Source organism: Pelodiscus sinensis, chromosome 1 (genome assembly GCF_049634645.1).
Source record: "Pelodiscus sinensis isolate JC-2024 chromosome 1, ASM4963464v1, whole genome shotgun sequence".
NCBI classification, from domain to species: Eukaryota; Metazoa; Chordata; order Testudines; family Trionychidae; genus Pelodiscus; species Pelodiscus sinensis.
In genome coordinates this window covers 105360112-105379775 of record NC_134711.1, presented here as the reverse complement: position 1 = coordinate 105379775, position 19664 = coordinate 105360112, and the positions used below count along the sequence as shown (strand labels likewise).

Genomic DNA, 19664 nt, shown 5'->3' with positions numbered 1-19664 from the left:
TGGCCACCATTTCAGAGGACATGCTTCCATGCTGATGATGTTCGTTAAAAAATAATGCATTAATTTGTGACGGAACAATTGGGGGGAGAATTTTATATGTCCTGCTGGTTTACCTTCATTCTGCTATATATTTCATGTTATAGCAGTTTCAGATGATGATACAGCACATGTTGTTTATTTTAAGAACACTTTCACTACAGATTTGACAAAACTTAAAAAAAAGAGTAAGATTTCTAAAGATAGACACAGCATTCTACCCAATGTTTAAGAATCTGAAGTACCTTCCAAAATCTGAGGGGACTGAAGTAGGGAGCATGCTTCCAGAAGTCTTAAAAGCACAATACTCTGATGTGGAAACTACAGAGCCCAAACCACAAAAAAGGAAAATCCACCTTCTGCTGGGGACATCTGAGTCAGATGATGAAAGTTAACATGCATTGGTCCACACTGCTTTGGATCATTATCGAGCATAACCTGTCGTCAGCATGGACGCGTGTCCACTGGAATGGTGGTTGAAGCATGAAGGAACATATGAATCTTTATCATATCAGGCTTATACATAGCTTGTGACATCAGCTATAACAGTGCATGTATGAAGTCCTGTTCTTACTTTCAGATGACATTGTAAACAAGAAGCAGGCAACATTTTCTCTCACAAATGTAAACAAATTTGTTTGAGCAATTGGCTGAATAAGAAGCCGGACTTACTAGATTTTCTAGCTTCTTATATTTACACTGTTTTATTTTTTAATGCAGTTATTTTTGTACATAATTTTACATTTGTATATTCATCTTTCATGATAGATCGCACTACAGTACTTATATTAAGTGAACTGAAAAAAATCTCATTTTTTTCTACAATGCAAATATTTACAATAAGAAATAGAATACTGTGCACTTTGTACTCTGTGTTGTAATTGAAATAAAAACATCGGAAAATGTAGAAAACATCCAAAATATTTAAATGAATGGTTTTCTATTTGTATTTAACAGTGCAATTAATTGTGTGCTTAATCATGATTAATTTTTTAAATCATAATTAGTTTTTTAATCATTTGACAGCCCTAGTTCAGACTTCTAACATATGTCTTTGGCAACATACCTCAGTTTGAATTTGAAATTTCCATGCTATTCCATACTTCTAAGCCTCTTTTTTGATAGTCATTAGAATAATGTTATTGTTCTGATAGTATGGTTTATTATTATTTGCATATCACTATATAAAACTACAGCTGTGCCACTGTTGCTTTACAAACATGTAAAGACATAAGGCCCCTGGGATCTTATAGTCTACACCACACCAGTAACATAATGGATAGTGGCAACAGATCATAGTGGGGAGGGAGATAAAGGCAACAGTAATGGATGGAAAGGGAATACAGCTTTTGAGAGAGTGCTCTTTTTAAGTAAATCTGATGTGATCATTTTAATATAATTTGCATTAATTATATGATTTAATTGTTTAAATAATGTTCAGGTAACAGAGAAGGACATATAGCATCAAAGTGAAGATAAACGGCAGAATGCTAGCTGAAATAAATGAGTTTAGAAGAGGAATGTGAAGTTGAGCGAGGGAGGTAAAGGCTTTTCCAGCTACAGGATATCTGCCTAGGCACAAAACCTGTTGAAATTCACTCCTTGTGCCAGCCAAAGGAAATGGGTGGCATCAGAATTGTCTTATCTTCCCTGGGAATAGCTGGAGAAGGGAGCAAGACCAGAGTATCATTGTATACTAGCAATCCCTAGCTGCTATGAACTGCCAGTGTAAGTTATGGCTGGCACTGGACAGGTATAGATTGGTCTGGTGCAAGAATGAGGATTTTAACAGAGGGGTCTGGTGAACCAAATATTAATGTGGTTTTAGGATATAGTGCTTCATTTTAATACACATGGAAATGAAATGTACAGCAGCATTCGTTTTAATCAAAGACTGGGATAGTTTGGGAATTATTGTCTGTAGCTCATTCCCATTGGATATTTTACGCTTACTCCATTTACTACTTTTACTCCATGCTTGTTTTGACAAACTAATTCCTCTTTTTTTTCTCTAGGTCCTCCAGCTCGTCTACCAAATAAAGAAGACTTGTGCATCTTTTTAGCACTCCATATGGAAAATTCACCAACTTGTCAAGAGCCAAGTTGTAAATATGTGGGTAAGAAAGAAGAAGCAAATACCTTCAAAGTAAGTTGAGAGAGTTCAGTATCCATTATGCAGGATAAAAGAAACTATGTTATTAGTTAGGATTTTGACTGTTACATATTGCTGACCAAGATTTTGATTGGTTAGAATTTTAACCTATAATGTGGAACATTTCTAAGAAGTTCTGATAAATCAGAAACTCCTTTTATTTTTCCCAATTGCTTAAATACTTAGTCCCTATGCCAACCAACAGTGGTGGAATAGCCCTTGAAAATATCACATTATTTGGCAAAGATTTCATGTGAGTGAATTGGTTTCCAAATCCTAGTGTTTTCATATGGTCATGTAATATTTAGTCTTACATAATCTCATCATAGTCCATATTTGGTATATCACAAAACAAGCACACAGAACAGCTGATGGTGTTTGTTTTAAAGTGGTTCAGGACCAGATGAACAGTGATTTTGTATGTTGGGTTGAAGTACACTGTTACTTGTGTATGGAAGGCTAGCAGAGTAAGTGTCTGCTTCTAGCCAACTCATTTTCACAAGCATAAAATTCAGCCCCCAAAATCAGGAATTGCATATGTGACATTGTGTAGGATGTTCTGATATTGTTTAACATAGTGCTTTAGGACTAGGAGTAGTAAGTGGAATAATTTAACTATATTAGTACTAAACTATTGCAGTTCCCTTCATCCTTATGGCTACTGATGAATTTGTCTGTATAGAGAAGAATTTCCAGACAGAAGGACTACTTTCCTTCTTTCCTTCCCTCCCATTCCCATTAATTGAGGCCTTTGGGTATTAGAGCAATACAAGTATTAAATAATACCAGTAATAAATATATTTGATAACATTTGGCTCTTGGAGGACTTAAGTCTGTAGCAAAGCCAGCCTTAGTTTTTAAGGGTAAAAATATAAAACAAGACTTTCATACTGAAAAAAACCTTAAAATAAATAATATTAAAAGAGATAATTCTTTCCTATATTTCAATCTCATAACTTTTCTACAATTGTTATTAGCTATTAGATACACTTACCTCTGTTTAAAATATTGTCTCTGAGCCAGTATTTTCCTGTTTGATCCTGCTGTGAAATTGTGGTGCTTGTTTCATCTCTGCAGTTGAGAAGACGTAAATTGTATCTTAAGGGGCAGCTGCACTGGGGGAGGTTCACCCTATTGGAAAGTAGTCAGTCATACAACTTCTGCCTTCCTGCATGTGATTCATCATGGGCAGCAAGCATGACTTTATCTAGAACTTTGTAGGAACCACACAGAGGGTGTGTCTACATGGCACATTTAGCTTGAGTTATAACTTGAGTGATACTCTCCGCTTTGCATGCCAAGCTCTTGCTTGGGTTAAAAAGTGCTTTAAGATCAAGCCAGGTGGTGTATCAAACTATTGGTGGCTTGAAGCTCAAGTGGATTCAATGCCTTACATTGTAATAATGCATCAGCAGCAAATCCAATAATCTGTGCTCCTAATCAGATTACTTGGTGAAACTCCTGTGTTCTGAAGTGTGTTTCCATGCACTGAAACTAGGCTGACTGGAGTGCAGTAACTTGAGGATACTAGAGCTAACTGTTGCAGTGAAGACAAGCCCTAATAGATATTTCCTCAGAGATACATTGAAGCAGCAGATGCCTTGGGTGTGTTTGGCCCACCACCTTCCCAATCAATTTCAAACACGTTTTCTGTGGTCTGTTAGCTGGCTGCACACACTTCCACTCAAAAGATATGTTGCAAGCAGTTTGCTTTGGTGAAATGGACCTTGCCATTATCTGTTTTGAATGGCAAGTTTAAAGGTATTTTGAAAGCATTTTATTTTGTAGTTTTCCAAAACTGGAATTGTCATCTGTGAAGCTAACAAACCAAAAAGGATTATCACAATGGATTGCTCCACTAAGGATCTTCATGCTGTGCCAAAAGCACTGTTGAGATTTCCAAATGCACTGAGAGGCTGTGAAGTTTACTTGTCTCGAATGCCTTGCATCAGTTGTGCAAAACTTTTGATTCAAGGTCAGTATCTGAGATACAATACTTGTAACTAACGGGCATCATACCTGTGAAAGACTCACGAGCTGATTAAAATACTGATGTCAAGGATTACTTCCTTTTTCTCTCTACTCATTTCCCATTCCCTCCTGACTGAATAGCCCATCCCATTGTTGAGTGATGGGTATATAGAGAGATGAATCACCCCACCCACCCTTCTCAATTAACTTTCATACCACAATCCTGTTATTGAAAACAAGTGAGTAAATGAGTTAAAACAGAAATTGAACTTTGAGCAGTGGTTAGGAAAGTGTGGTTTTTTTAATGTTTTCTATCAGGTAAAAAATATGAGAGATTATATGGTAATAAATATTATAGGAATTGTGGTAACACAAAGGTTTTGTGTGTGTATAGTGTGTTTGTCCAGTCATTAGAGAGTATTAGGATGCCACTTGTAATGTGATATTACTAATTGTTGGAAATTATTACCAAATGATCCTAGGGCAAACCTTCTAGGGCTTCCTAAAAGAAATGGTCAAACTCAAAGAAATGAGAATTAATCTCTCATCTGCTCTCAGCTGCTAGCCTGTGGCTACTGATAACCTGTGACTGGAAAATGAAAAATAGTACAAAACTAGAGGAATAATTCTAAAAAAAATTAGGAAGGGAGGAAAAGTGTTATTCTGGAAAAATAATGTATCAATTATGTCCAGCAAAAATACAGAAGACAAATAGATTGTTAGATATATGCTTGTCATTTATTCAAGATTCATTTGCTTTAAAAAAATAACAAACACCTCCCACCAATAAAAAACTCCCAAATTATGCAGAACCTGTTTAATATTTTTTAATATTACCATTTGATTGTTGCAGCTGCTTTGATAATGATGAATAGTCAGTAGTTTCACTCAATTTAATAATAGCACCCGAAACAACGCTTCCTTGATGGCCTAAAGAGATTCACTCTGTAATGTGGTAACACCTTGCTAAATAGAAAGGAATCATATATGTCCTTGGTCCAATCACTGTTAAGTAGTTCACATTGTAAACAAATAAAAACACCAAGATCTACTCGACTAAACTGAATTTTAAATGGAGTTATGTTTCAAATATTTGTAACAGTAACCTTAATTTTAAAATGTACCTTATTATAAGCATTTATATGTGTGGGCAGTTTCATAATTAGGGTTGTATTGAAATTTCCAGTTACAACAAATTTCTTAAATATGACAAAGTAGGTACCTGGCTTCACAGTATTCCTGTAATTCAAAAGATGCCAATTTTTAAAATGAATATTAATAATAATTCATTTTGGTTGAAAGGTGAAACTTCCATTTTACTGTTGATTGAGCTATGTTTGCAATTCACTGAATGTGTCTGAGATTAATAGTTAAACCAGTGGTCCCCAACCTTTTGGGGCTGCCAGGTTGGGCGGGGGCGGGACCGCACATGTGCCAAGCACCCGGGGGTGGCACCATGCATCTGCCGAATGCCTGGGGTGGGGGCCATGCATGCACTGGGTGCCCGAGGCACTGGGGCACAAGAATGGCTCGGGCCGGCACTGGTCACTAGGTGGGCACACATAAATGCCCCGGCGGGAGCCATGGCACCCACGGGCACCGTGTTGGGGACCACTGAGTTAAACGTAGATGCTAATAACAGAGCTGTTCTCATTTCTCTTGTTTTCATGTTTTTGTTGCTGGTGCTGTAGATAGAATGTGATGATGATGATTTATTGGTAGTGTAGCAGCATCTAGGATCATGGAGCAGGACCTCACTGTTTGCAGCAACCATCGCTGCCTCAGTTCTCATGAGTAATAAATAATAATGCATAAACAAGTTTAGCTAGTTCCCCTGCTACTTTAATTTTGCCGACTAAGGTGAGTTCACCTTATTATATTTCATTTTTAATATTATCTTACATATATTTTTCTTTGTACAGCTCAAGTTGCTCAAGTGTATTACTGGCCTAACCTTGAAATACAAATAAGAGAAGTAAATCTGACCAAAATTGAAAAGGAAGCTGAACTTGTTGATAACATCTTTAGGGAAAGCTACATCACTGCAGCAATCTACATACCGATATTAGATGTTGAAACAGTGAAGAAGAGGATTTTCCCACGAACAGGATCACCTCCAAATGATAAGGGCACCACTCCAATTACCTCTATATATGATCATATGCTATCACCTAAACTTTTAGAAATACTTAACTTGACACATATTAAAAAAGATAAATTACACCAGAAATCACATAAAGATGATGTTGCTAAAGCAATGCAGTCTTTTCGGATGCTGGCAGGTGGTACTGACACCAAAATAATGGAAAATAATTTTCAAGATGATATACACAGCATTCAAAGAGAGCTCAAGTACACTCATGCATTGCAGCTCTGTAACTTACTAGCAGCCAGAAACGGTAAGTGAATGATTAGTATTAAGGTAATGTCATCAAATAATATGGTATAGGAAAGACAAGAGTTCATGAATTTAAAGTGCCGGGTAGTAGATAATTATATGCGCGGTGCGGGGCTGGCGAGTGGATTTTGCCGCGGTTTGTCGAGCCCTGATTATATGTATGTAATATGTGATATAGAAAGTAACTATATGAAGCTGCAAGACTGAGTTTTGTGACCCTATGGTACAGAAGCTTCAGAGGGGTAGCTGAGTTAGTCTGTAACAGGAAAAACTTAAAAAACAACAAATAGACTAGTAGCATCTTAAAGACTAACAAAACATGTAGACGGTATCATCAGCTTTCATGGGCATAACACACTTCTTCAGGTGTCATCTGACATGTTAATTATTTTGAGTTTCAAGCTGCATTGGCTGACAGTCGTTGGTCTTACTTATAGACTTTAATTCCAGAAGGGACCGTTATGATCACCTAGTCTGACCTCCTGCACATTGCAGACCACAGAACCTCACCCATCCTCTCTTGTAATAGACTCCTAATTTCTGGCTGAGTTACTGAAGTCCTAAAATCATGATTTAAATACTTCAAGTTATGCTGGTTTAAATCTGCAAGTGACCCATGACCCAAGCTGCAGAGAAAGGCAGTGGGGCTGACAGACTTGCTAGGCCCCTAGACAATGTGTGAGGGCAGCTCCACACCCCCAGAAGATGCAGGGCCTCAGGTGGAAGAGACAGGGTTCAGGTGGAAGGGGTGGGGCTGGAGCTAGCTTCCCCCAGGCAGCTTCAGTGCTGCCCAGAGCACACTGTGCCTATACCAGGCAGCCCTTAATGCTGTCTGAAGTGCAATGTGCAGGGCTCCAGCAGTGATTTAAAAGGCCTAGGACTCCCAGTCGCTGACACCGTCCAGTAGCAGCAGCGGTGGTCGAGAGTCCCAGGCCCTTTTGAATTGCTGGGCCTCAAAGCAATTGTCCCTTTTGCTTCCTTCTCCCTCCTGTCAATGGGCCTGGAGAGATGTGAGTTGATAAGTTCACCTTTTGTAGTCAGAAGGTTTAGCAGAAACCATTATGACTTGCTTTCTCGGGGGAGATAGTATTTTTATTCTTTTTCTGAGATAACAGCAGATATAATAACTGTGAGAATGAGCAGTTGGGAATGGTATAAGCACTTACCAGATCATTGGCACTTCCACTCAAGATGATGCCACCAGGTGGGAGTAGAGGTGGATTGCATAGGGACATAGGCTATGTGGGCTATAAGACTGTGTTCAGGCACATCATCAGTAGAATGTGCTGATTAAGCACATCCCTGGACACTTTTCGCAGCTGGTGCCAATGTGCAGCCCTCACTGCAACTTAACACTTTCTTTCCTCTGTAGAATCTTCTTTGGAGGGAAATAGTGATAGCTCATGGGTGTGTACTTTGTACCAAGAAGGTGAATCAGTTTCTGAGACTTTGTTGGCATCTTCACGATTTGATTTTTTTTTCATACCAGACAGTCCTAATATTGGAGTGGGGACACTGATCTATGGAAAAGAAGACATTGTAAGTACAGTATATGCAGCCTAAGAACTATTCATATTTGTCTAGGTACAGTTTGAAAATGATGAGGAAAACCTGCTCAGTCTTGCCATCAAGTATTCATTTTTGACACAAACGTTAATCTGTGCCAGTTGATTGCCACATTAAACTTCTCCTAGTAGGTTTTTTGTGCAATGTATTGTGATGCATACAAATATTTGAAAGAGCTCAAGTCTTTCATAAAATAGGCACAGCATTTCTATGGATTTTCTTAGTATTATTTCTATAAGTCAACAAGTTAATTCTACTGACGTAAATAATCTCTCTCTATGTATAAAAAAGCTTTTCCTGCCAGGTGACAGAATGATTTAATTACACTTTCATACTGTATGGCCATGAAAGCCACCAGAGACGGGGGGTTGGCAAGTGTAGAGAGAATGGGGCGCAACCCGCTAGTGATTCTTAAAAAGTCTCCTAAACTACCCCTCCGTGTGCAAGTCTAAATCTGAAAGGATTTTAAAGACAATGAAACTTGCACAAGGAACAAATTATTCATATTTCCACATGACTATTTTTAATGGAGTATAAAACTTATTGGACATTTGGACAGACTATGATGAGGCTAATAAAATGTGCAGCTACAATCTACCATAGGCCTTAGAACAGTAATGGGCATCCAAGACAGTGGGCTGCATGAGCAGTCTTCCTTTGTGTCAGTGGACTGCATGATCAGTGGTGGCTAATCTGTGACCAGTGGCCCATTGTGGTTCCATTTGTGACTTGCACACCCCTTCTCTGTCCCCTCCCCCGTACTGACCTCTTGTACACTGGGGCACCAGAGCGGGGATGGAGTGCAAATCCGTGGATTCAATACTCTTTGAAAGTGCTGGGAGGAAGGGGGAGGCGTAGGAATTGCTGGGTTCCAGTGCCCCAGTGTGTGAGAGGGGTTTGGGGGAGGAGGAAAAACAGGGTGTGTGGGCTGCAGGTGGAACCCCCAAGGACCACATGTGGCCCGCAGCCTGCAGGTTGCCTATTACTGCCTTAGAACATATTGGCTGTGTCTACACTGGCATGAATTTCTGGAAATGCTTAAAATGGAATACTATTCCGTTTTCACTTTTTCCGGAAAAGGAGCATCTACATTGGCAGGCTGCTTTTCCGGAAAAGCCGTTTTCCCAGAAAAGCGTCTGTGGCCAATGTAGACGCGCTTTTCCGGAAAAGAGCCCCGATCGCCATTTTCACAATCGGGGCTTTTTTCCGGAAAAGACTACTGGGCTGTCTACACTGGCCCTTTTCCGGAACAGTGTTCCGGAATAAGGACTTATGCCCGAGCGGGAGCAGAATAGTTTTTCTGGAATAGCGGCTGATTTTGTACAGTAGAGCATCGTTGCTTTTCCGGAAATTCAAGGGCCAGTGTAGACAGCTCGCAGCTTATTCCGGAAAAGCGGCTGATATTCCGGAATAAGTGGCCCAGTGTAGACACAGCAATTGTCTTAGTACACCCATAGCCTTACTAATATTTCACACAACTACAAAGGCTGAGACATAGCATGGTGTAGTGGGTTGAGGACTAAGGAATGTACTTTTGAGCTCCATTACCAAGTCAGTGGAGTCACATCACTGTGAGATCAGAATTAGGCTCTCTGTGTCTATTTCTCCATGTGAAGAATGAAGATAAAAATACTTCCTTCCTTCCTTCCCAGGAATGTTGTGATGATTATTTCATATCTTCACAGTGCTTGGAATGTGCAAAGCCCCCGCTAATTATTATTATTAATTATTATTATTATTATCATTATTATTATTATTATTATCATCATCCTCATCATCTGACTTCTCTGCATGCCAGTCCTGATACAATTGTATTGCTTCCTACATTTGTGCAACCTGTGTAGTATACATCCTTGCAAAATGAATAAATACCATCTCAGTTGGGCAAATAGTGCAGTTTTGCTCAATTTTTTAAATTATTTCACTTCATGTATCAAGATTTCTTGTAAATTGAAAGAAAAAATGTCCTAAAACCAGGATTTGGCAATGGAACTAACCCTAACTGGGGCTTCAGATATATTTAATATTCAGGATTCAAAATGCAAACATTTTAGGTGATGGAAATCTACATGCTCAAAGAATAATGATGGGCTGATTGAAGTGTACAATGATACAATTCCTATGGAAGTCAGTGACAAGTTTTTGGAGATGAACTGGGCCTAAATGCATCAGGGTCCTGGGAAAGTATTCTTCTTTTTGTTTACTTTTGCCTGGTATTGTTATAGGTTGCTGTTGGCTACAATGGATTTCCAAAAGGGACAGTAAATAGTCTTTTTGCACAGAAGGATGATTGTAGTTGTGACCAGCATGCAATTATCTGTGCTGAAGCCAATGCAATAATTCTGAGGTAGGAAGTGTGAGAAATTGTGGTATGAGAAGGGAGGGAGGTGGTGGCAGTTGTTGTGGATGTGGGAGAAGGAGAGGATGGAGGAAAGGGTGGATGGGGGCAAATGTCACCAAAAGTGAGGAGGAGGAAGAGTATGCAGATGTGGAACCCAAATTTTTCCTGGTGGGAGGAGGGAAGAGATAGAGATGGGGAGGGAAAGAGAAGTAGGTAGACCTGATGAGAACTGTAGAGATGTGAGAGTAACAAAGAAGAGAAAATAAAGACAGTGGGGAGAAGGAGGAGGAGAATAGATGCTTTGATGTAGAGGTATGGGTATGGCGAGAGCCATGGATGAATGGCAGATGGACAAGATTATAAAAGATACAAAAGAGTATGTTACCTCACACTACGGTATGTCTAAACTACATCCCTCTTTTGACAGAGGGCTGTAAATTAGACACATCAAAATTGCAAATGAAGCCGGGATTTGAATTTCAAATGAGGTTTACAGGATCTTTTGAAAAAGGCTTTTCTTTTTGAAAGAACCGTGTCTAGACCGTGGTTTCACTTTCAAAATAGCATTTTTCGAAAGAATGTCATGATGCAATTATGCAAATGAAGGAATTTAAATCCCAGCTTCATTTGCAATTTCGATGTGTCTAATTTACATCCCTCTGTTGAAAGAGGGATGTAGTCTAGACATAACTAGAGCAGGGGAGAAAGGCAACTAAGCTAAAACACTGGGCGGGATCTGTGTGAGGTATATGTATAGACAGGAGTATTATTTCTACAGTGCTGCACACATAGATGAAAGGAGGACCTTGCAGACTGCTCCTTGGGTAGAGTCAATGCAATCTCATCCCATCATAGCAGCGAGCTCACGATGTATCCTGAGTCTTAGCTACAGGCCTCAGATTCCTTACTAATCTCCTTTGGTCAGTGGTGGAGGAAGAGACGGAAAAGAACTCACTTTAGATAGGCTAAGAGAATTAATTTAAAACCAAAAAGAGCTCATTTTAAAAAATGACAACATTTTTGTCTTTTACAGAACTGAGAATGATCTGAGTGGCACTGAATTAATCACCACATCTGAGCCCTGTGGCATCTGTGAAAACCTAATTAAAGCACTGAAGATAAAGAAAATCATTTGGCCTAATCGAGATAAAAAAGTAGGTAGCAGAAAGTCCACAGCAAATAACCATGTGTCTCAGTTACAGGGCTCACTGCAACTCTGCCTCTTTCTGGCTTCTCTGAGTGCACCACTTTGAATCTCAGGCCTGGCGATTTTACCTCTCTTTGCGTGGAATCACATGATTTTCCCATTGTCAAATGGCTCTAAGCTGCAGAACCATGTGTATCAAATACATTTACCCAGTAGGTCCTATTAGGTTTGATATCTGCCACTCTTCCCTTTAGGAGCCTATGACCTGTTGAATACAGTGACCTTCTAAAAAAAAGAGTATTGTTGATTTAACTCTAGGCACAAAGCATTTAAGAGAAAAGAATCAAAATAACCAAGGGGTTTCTGAAAGGTCTAGCTTGCTGCAGACACTCCCTCCCCACCTCCGCCCCTTTCTGTAGTCTGGCTCACCTTAGCTATGTCTCTCTTTTAATCAGATACAAATCCTATTATCCTCCTATGTTTGCAGGCTTATCTGAAACTGGTGGGTAAGTACTTTGCACAGCTCAGCTGTGTCTCTGCTGCTGCTACTCATGTCACTGTGACTACACTGCTGTATAAACTTGCACTAGCTTGCTAAGAAGAAGTGCGAGTATGTGAATACAAGCAGGGGAATCACACCCCTAGCTCACAGTGTAGATGTAGTCCCAGTCAAACGTTGGTTCCCTGCTTCCCTCCCCAATCTTGCTAATCCCTCTTTCACCTCATTTCCTTTAGAAATCTCCTACATTTAAAGTAGCATTAGGAGAGGCATAACTATCAGCTTTCTTGGCGGATGTGTCATGGCAATTTTCATGAGTTCTGTGCCCCCAGAGAATATTGTGCTTTACAGATAAGCCCGTTTGTTTTCAGTTTAAATCTGTTTTTTAAAAAATCCTGGGTTTTACAAAAAGTATAATTCATAATTTCTTTTAATTTTCAACCTACTTTGTATCGTTCAAATATTTTAAAATAACTTGGTTTATTAAGAAAATACAATGCATGAGGTATAAGCATTATGATAATACATTAGTCTGTATTTATGCAAAGCTGGCTGTTCAGTCAGACCATGCGTTTGTCTGAAAGATACACATAATAAACAAACAGGGATGGTGTAGACGGAGCTTGGTCCTGCCTTGAGGGCGGGGGGCTGGACTCGATGACCTCTCGAGGTCCCTTCCAGTCCTATGATTCTAGGTATACACTCAAACTCAGAACTGTCTGAGCACTGAACTTACTGATGAATCTCATGTCCATCATATGTACATTTCAAGCTAAAAGCAGATAACAGGTTTAAAGATTTGATGCATTAAAATGGGAAGAAAAGGAAAATCCATATTAGAATACATTTCAGAACACAAGGAAGTATTTGAAAGTTAAAAAAAAATCAGGAGAAAAGGATGAAGTTGAGTATGTGCTGCAAGAAGAATGGTCCAATGATTAAATGTAAATATTTAGAGGCTAGTAGTTCTGTGTCTACAACAGTAAACTGTTTATTCAAATGAAAAGATGTATTTGGGGATGAGAGGTATAGTGTTTTCTTAAACTGAGAGGTAGCATTGTGTTCTGATTTCTGTTCTAGTTTTTCAGCAAACCATGTTGATGAACAGAATTCAAAGCATTAGTCCACCAAATACTTTACTCTCCTGGCTTTCTGTCCATCAAAATAAACCCTAACATATACTCAGAAAAGTTAATAGTTTTTTGCACTGATTTTTACCATTTTTATTGTTGGGTAATAAACAGTGATAAATTCCTGGGATTTAAGTAAATAAAAAATTAGGTTAAATAAAGTAACTGAAAACAAGGAGTGCTATCTTTAGTACATGTGAAATTTGAAATTTCCAGTGGTAATACCTAGCAGAATGCTTGGCAGTTTTTTTCTTACAAGGGCTGCATGAACATATGTGCAAATTTTTATTTCAATATTTAATCAAAGGTGCCAGTTCATTTATTTGCATGTGTAATCAAAGAGCATTAAGGACCTGATCCAATAGTATTCAAGTCAGTGGTAATTTTACCATTGACTGCAGTGGTTACAGGACCAGGTGCTATGATGCCCATTTCATGATGTAATGATTTTTACCTTGCCAAAGACATTACATTCAAACAAAAGTATTATAACTGAAATTACCCAGACACAAAAATCAGGAAATTCCATGATGTGATTTCAATGTCCAGTCATCTTGCATGATAAAATGAAGGAGGTTTTGCTGTACTTTAGGGTTTACTGTTTTGGAAGGAGGCAAGGTTTGGCTCTGAATATGCAGCTGGGGTTCAATTGCAACTGCTATGGGAAACATAACTTAGTTTTCTGACCTTGGTGCATGTTGAATATGTGACAGCTCTGATGTTCCATTAACAGTGTTTCATTGAATATTTGACAGAGTGGTTAGGACTATTGCCTGAAATCACAGGTCTCCATCTGGCAAAGATTTAATTCAGTGGGACTATGTTCACAAATTGTTCCATGACTGGTGATTATATATAGATATTCCTACAGTAGTAGAATGGGGACTTACTTTTTCCAAAGATAATACAGCTCATTGAACTAAATTCTTTTTTAGTTACTATATACATGATTCTGTAGTCATTTCAGCACAAGAATTAATGTACAGCGCCCTCTAATTAGTTTGAAAGAAAATTATCGGACAGTCACAACTCATGTCAAGGCTGAGAGTTACTATTGTGACCCAAAATGAAAAGAATTCAGAAGATTATTTTAAAAATTCCCTCCAGCACAACAAGCTACTAAATAGTGCCTCTTTTCATTAGAAAAAATAAATGTTCAATATTTTTCACTCATTTTTTTTTCTTCTTGAAGCAACCAGAAGGTGCAACCAAGGATCCAACAGGTAGGCAACTATATGAAGTATGAGCAATTATTAAATGGGTGAAAATACTGCTTTAGGTCTTGACTGGCAAGTACATAACTTTGTATACAGGCAGTCCCCGAGTTACGCGGATCCGACTTATTTCGGATCCGCAGTTACGAATGGGGATTTTCTCGCCCCGGAGGACTGGAGCGGCGGAACACCTGGTCCCGCCGCCCGCCTCCTCCGGGGCGAGAAAAGCTGCTCCCCGGGGAGCAAAGCGGCGGAGGACCCGGGCCGGACCCGCGGCGCTTCCAGCTGATCTGGAAGCGCCACGGGTCCGGCCCGGGTCCTCCGTGGCTTTGCTTAGCGTCTCCCTGGTCTGCTGGGGGGGGACACAACTAGTGTCCCCCCCCCCCAGCAGAACAGGGAGACATGGACCAAAGCCCGGGGCCTGTGGTAGAGCAGGTGGGGCGCTGCCGGTTGGTCCCGCAGCACTGCTTCTTGGCGCTGCTGGACCAACCCGGCAGCACCCCAGCTGCTCTGCCCCAGGCATCCTGATTCAGCCGCTGCTGATCAGTTTCAGCAGCGGCTGAATCAGGACGCCGGGGCAGGGGAGCTGGGGTGCTGCTGGGTTGGTCCAGTAGCGCCGAGGAGCGGCCGCGCTACTGGACCAACCCAGCAGCACCCGAGCTGCTCTGCCCCAGGCGTCCCCAAGTCAGCCGCTGCTGAAACTGACCAGTGGCTGACTACAGGAAGCCCGAGGCAGAGTTGCTCTGCCCCAGGCTTCCTGGAATCAGCTGCTGATCAGTTTCAGCAGCAGCTGACTTGGGGACACCTGGGGTTCTTAAGTTGAAGCTGTATGTAAGTCGGAACTGGTGTCCAGATTCAGCTGCTGTTGAAACTGATGTTTCAGCAGCGGCTGAATCTGGATGCCAGTTCCGACTTACATACAGATTCAACTTAAGAACAAACCTACAGTCCCTATCTTGTACGTAATCCGGGGACTGCCTGTATGTGAAGCCCCTTGTCATTTATGGAAAGTCACTCCCATGCAAAAAAGTTCACAGCAGAGTTGCCGTTTCAATTCAGCCTTTTATTCTCTTTGTGACAGTGGGACAGTACATTAGTACATGAGCCCTATCAAAGTTCTTAATGAGCCTATTTTTTTTGTCTGTTTTCCCAAATTGTGTTCCTATTTCCAGTCAGCTCTTCCCTGAGAAGAGATGAACATATACTATACATCAATGATGCTGCTGCCATCCTTTCTCTTAAAAATAGAAATCAGCCTACTAGAAAGCTGGTAACTTACACGTTCAAAAAAAGCAAAGGGGACACTGAGGATCAGACAAGTTTCATCTTTAATCTGTAGGCAACAGGAAGTGCTGCTCCTCATTTCAGATGCAAATTAACTTCTGTCCCACTTGCTGTATTCTGACTTTACCTACTGTGATTTATTGACATATATTTGCTTAATCATGAAAGTAATGATATGTAAAATAGTGAAGTTAATGTAGAAACACTAGGGGTATGTCTACACTACCCTCCTAGTTTGAACTAGGAGGGTAATGTAGGCATACCGCACTTGCAAATGAAGCCCGGGATTTGAATTTCCCGGGTTTCATTTGCATAAGCGGGGCTCCGCCATTTTTAAATCCCCACTCGTTCGAACCCTGTGCCGCACAGCTACACGCGGCACGAACTAAGTAGTTCGAACTAGGCTTCCTAGTTCGAACTACCGTTACTCCTCGTGGAATGAGGAGTAACGGTAGTTCGAACTAGGAATCCTAGTTCGAACTACCTAGTTCGTGCCGCGTGTAGCTGCACGGCACAGGGTTCGAACGAGCGGGGATTTAAAAATGGCGGAGCCCCGCTTATGCAAATGAAGCCCGGGAAATTCAAATCCCAGGCTTCATTTGCAAATGTGGTATGCCTACATTACCCCGCTAGTTCGAACTAGCGGGGTAGTGTAGACATACCCTAAGTTACATAGAAAGCTGAAGTAATTTATTCCTTTAATAAATATGCAACTTAAGTTAACATTAATAAGTTATGTTTAACATTAATGAGAACTACATCAAGAGAAGTGACTGATTGATTAGCAAAAATTGTGCAATTGTCTCTGCAGCATTTTGTATAACTACGATGTTTTTCAGTGCTATCTTGATACACATTTGCCTTCTCTTATTGTATTTCCATATGTTTGTAAAGACTGTACCTTTGGGCTGTGTCCACACTGGGCCACTTATTCCGGAAAAGCAGCCGCTTTTCCGGAATAAGCTGCGAGCTGTCTACACTGGCCCCTTGAATTTCCGGAAAAGCACTGACGATCTACTGTAAGAAATCAGCTGCTTTTCCGGAAAAACTATGCTGCTCCCGCTCGGGCAAAAGTCCTTTTTCCAGAAAACTGTTCCGGAAAAGGGCCAGTGTAGACAGCACAGTAGTCTTTTCCGCAAAAAAGCCCCGATCGTGAAAATGACGATCGGGGCTTTTTTCCGGAAAAGCGCATCTACGTTGGCCACGGACGCTTTTCCGGAAAAAGGGCTTTTCCGGAAAAGCATCCTGCCAATGTAGACGCTCTTTTTCCGGAAATACTTATAACGGAAAACTGTTCTGTTTTAAGCATTTCCGGAAAAAAGTGCCAGTGTAGACGTAGCCTTGGAGTACAAGTATCAAACTCTTGAGGTGGGTGAACTCCATGGCTTTGGAGACTGACACTCAACTTTTCAGTTAGTGGACCACATGAATAGCTCTCTTTCATCTTAGTGGGCCATAAGATTATCATAACCAAGATGGTCTCTTGGAATAGGGTAGTTTTACCAGCTGCACTTGTGTACCTAGAATTTGTGGGGTGTGCCGACTGAACCGCAGCAGCACTTTGAGTTAATGCAGAGGGAGCACACAGCTTTCACAGTCTGTGTTGTGAGCCATCAGCACACACCTCAGTTCATGTGCTCTTGCCCTGCGTGTGTGTCACTTTAGTAATATTGGTAGGAAAAAACCAACATGGACAGAAACCAGTGGAAGCTGGCAACCCTGCATGTGGGCAACAACAAACAATATGTCTCATGGGCCACACATAGGACCCCAATGGGCCACATGCGGCCCTCGTTCTTCAGGTTGTGCACCATTAGCATATTGCCCAAACATAAAACTAATGCTTTAAATTTCCCCCCCACATGAAATCCACATTCAGAAGATGAAACAGATCCAAGCACTGAACCCTTTGTGCTAAGAAGAAGAGACAAAACAGGCATGAACATTTGTGATGAAAAGATTTTAGCTCTCCGAGGTGAGTTTTCTGACTTTTAATATTATTTCTGAGATCTGTTCAATACTGTAATGACTTTGACATTTTTCAGCAGGAAGTTTGATCAGTGTTTTTAGACTTTCCTACATTGGTATCAGTTTAATCCACTTTTAAGTGCAGTTTGAAAGTATATGCTAGTCTAATTGTTTCAAAATCAGTTTAGTGAATTCGCACTAGACCTCCAGGAATTATCAGGTGTTTTAAATCATGTTAAGACAAAACCGTGATCAAGAACCCACCATCCACCAAAAAGGTTCTGAAAAATTGTAACCCATATTTCCCAGAATTACAATGTTTACTTATATAAGAATGTACTTTTCTTTTAAGGAGAAGAAGTTGTATTTCTGTTTAATTCTAAGTTGCATTGAGCAGTATTTATGAGTTATGGATATTCTTACAGCTGATCGAGAGAAATATAATAGAAAGGATACTGAAACTTTAGTCTCAGGAGAGACGGAAGAAAAGACAAAGGAAATATTGTCATCAGCATATGAGGAATATGCTCCTGATCAGGTAAACACATTTTAAAAAAATATAATAAACAGGATAAACCAGAAAAATATGCCTACATGACGCTTAAAATATATATATTAGAATGGTAAAGATAATAAGCTCTTTGGACAAGTAACCATCCTTTGATTTTGTATTTGTACAACACTTAACACAATAATATTCTGTCCATGCCTGCGGCTCCTGGGTGCTACTATAATACAAATAATAATAATAAAAATACTATGGTAAAGATAAAATCTCACTACATTGGTCTGTGAGTGATGAATAAAATTATGAATGCCAATTTTTTAATTGATTGGAGAGTATCTCTTTGACTTTAATTTTAATTCATATTTTGAGAAGTACGCTGGACTGATCGTCTAGTGTTTTCTGACAGTGACAAATTTACCATAGTTTCTTTGGCTACTTTAATTAAGATTGCAGGCCCCTTTAAGAACAAGCACTGCTGGTCTGATTGCTAATGGAACTTAGCCCTTTAAGACTAAAGATTCTAGGAGATGTACTAATTATAATTGCTTGGTAATTGTGGGCAGAACTGCAATGCAGAAGTTGTACTTTCCTTTACACCCCACTTCTTTGCCTTCCTCCCCAACTAGCTCTTTGCTGCATTCTCACCCTCTCACCTTTTCTGTGTTACTCCCCTGACCCCTTTCTGCTCCCAAACTCCTTCTTGTACCCCCACCCCACCCACTCTTCTGCTGCCAAACTCCCTTCCAGACCCTGCTCTCCTCACCCTGTCCTGTACCCCACCTCCTACGCACATCCTGCTTCCCTATTCACTCGATGGCAATCTGTCCCACACATGGAATCCCTAATTTTTGTTCCCACCCCAGAGCCTATGGTGGTCCACAAAATCCACTAACTCTGGAACCCCAGAAAAGTAAATCTGGCCTATGAGAAGCCCTGAACCTCAGTCCTCCCTCTCCCTTCCGCTCACCCTGTGGGGGCTGGAGTGCCAGAAGAGTGAAGTATCTGAGTTGGAGGCCACATCAGTGAGGGTTGGGGGTTTTGGGAGTTTTTTTGCATCTCACTTGTGTGCTTCCCAACTGATTTTTCTTTAAATTGCGGCCAGAACCCGGCATGGTGTGGTCTGGGCAGTGCCAAGGGCCCCACCCCTTCCAGGGTTGCAGAGCCTAGCATCCCTCCCCATTGCTCAGGGTCCAGCAAAGTCTGTCACTAACCATGCATGTGTCACAAGACTCTTATTAGAAAGCAATTGCAAGATTATTGTAAAATTACTGTTCTGGTAGTTAATGATATTATCTTTGTGATTACCAATAACTGGACAGAAAATAACCCCTCATATGAGGGATTCCTTTCATAGTTTTGAAGTGGCAATATCAATAATTCAAAGCCAATCATTTACATGGCAAATTTTTGTTTTTCTGTCCACAAATTTTCTGTGAGCAGTCTGATTTTC

General features: G+C 40.4%; 1 protein-coding gene across 4 annotated transcripts in view; it reads left to right on the top strand.

The window, feature by feature from the left end:
* LOC102453956 (uncharacterized) overlaps positions 1 to 19664 on the top strand; it is a 53608-nt gene that overhangs the window by 27570 nt on the left and 6374 nt on the right. For all 4 annotated transcript variants that reach the window (XM_075940268.1, XM_006114383.4, XM_075940277.1 and 1 more), the window contains 9 exons: positions 2052 to 2182; positions 3977 to 4163; positions 6082 to 6558; positions 8047 to 8096; positions 10349 to 10470; positions 11498 to 11618; positions 14433 to 14463; positions 17618 to 17713; positions 18132 to 18244. In XM_075940268.1, the coding sequence (XP_075796383.1) occupies positions 2052 to 2182; positions 3977 to 4163; positions 6082 to 6558; positions 8047 to 8096; positions 10349 to 10470; positions 11498 to 11618; positions 14433 to 14463; positions 17618 to 17713; positions 18132 to 18244 (1328 nt within the window). The remainder of the gene's footprint in view (positions 1 to 2051; positions 2183 to 3976; positions 4164 to 6081; positions 6559 to 8046; positions 8097 to 10348; positions 10471 to 11497; positions 11619 to 14432; positions 14464 to 17617; positions 17714 to 18131; positions 18245 to 19664) is intronic.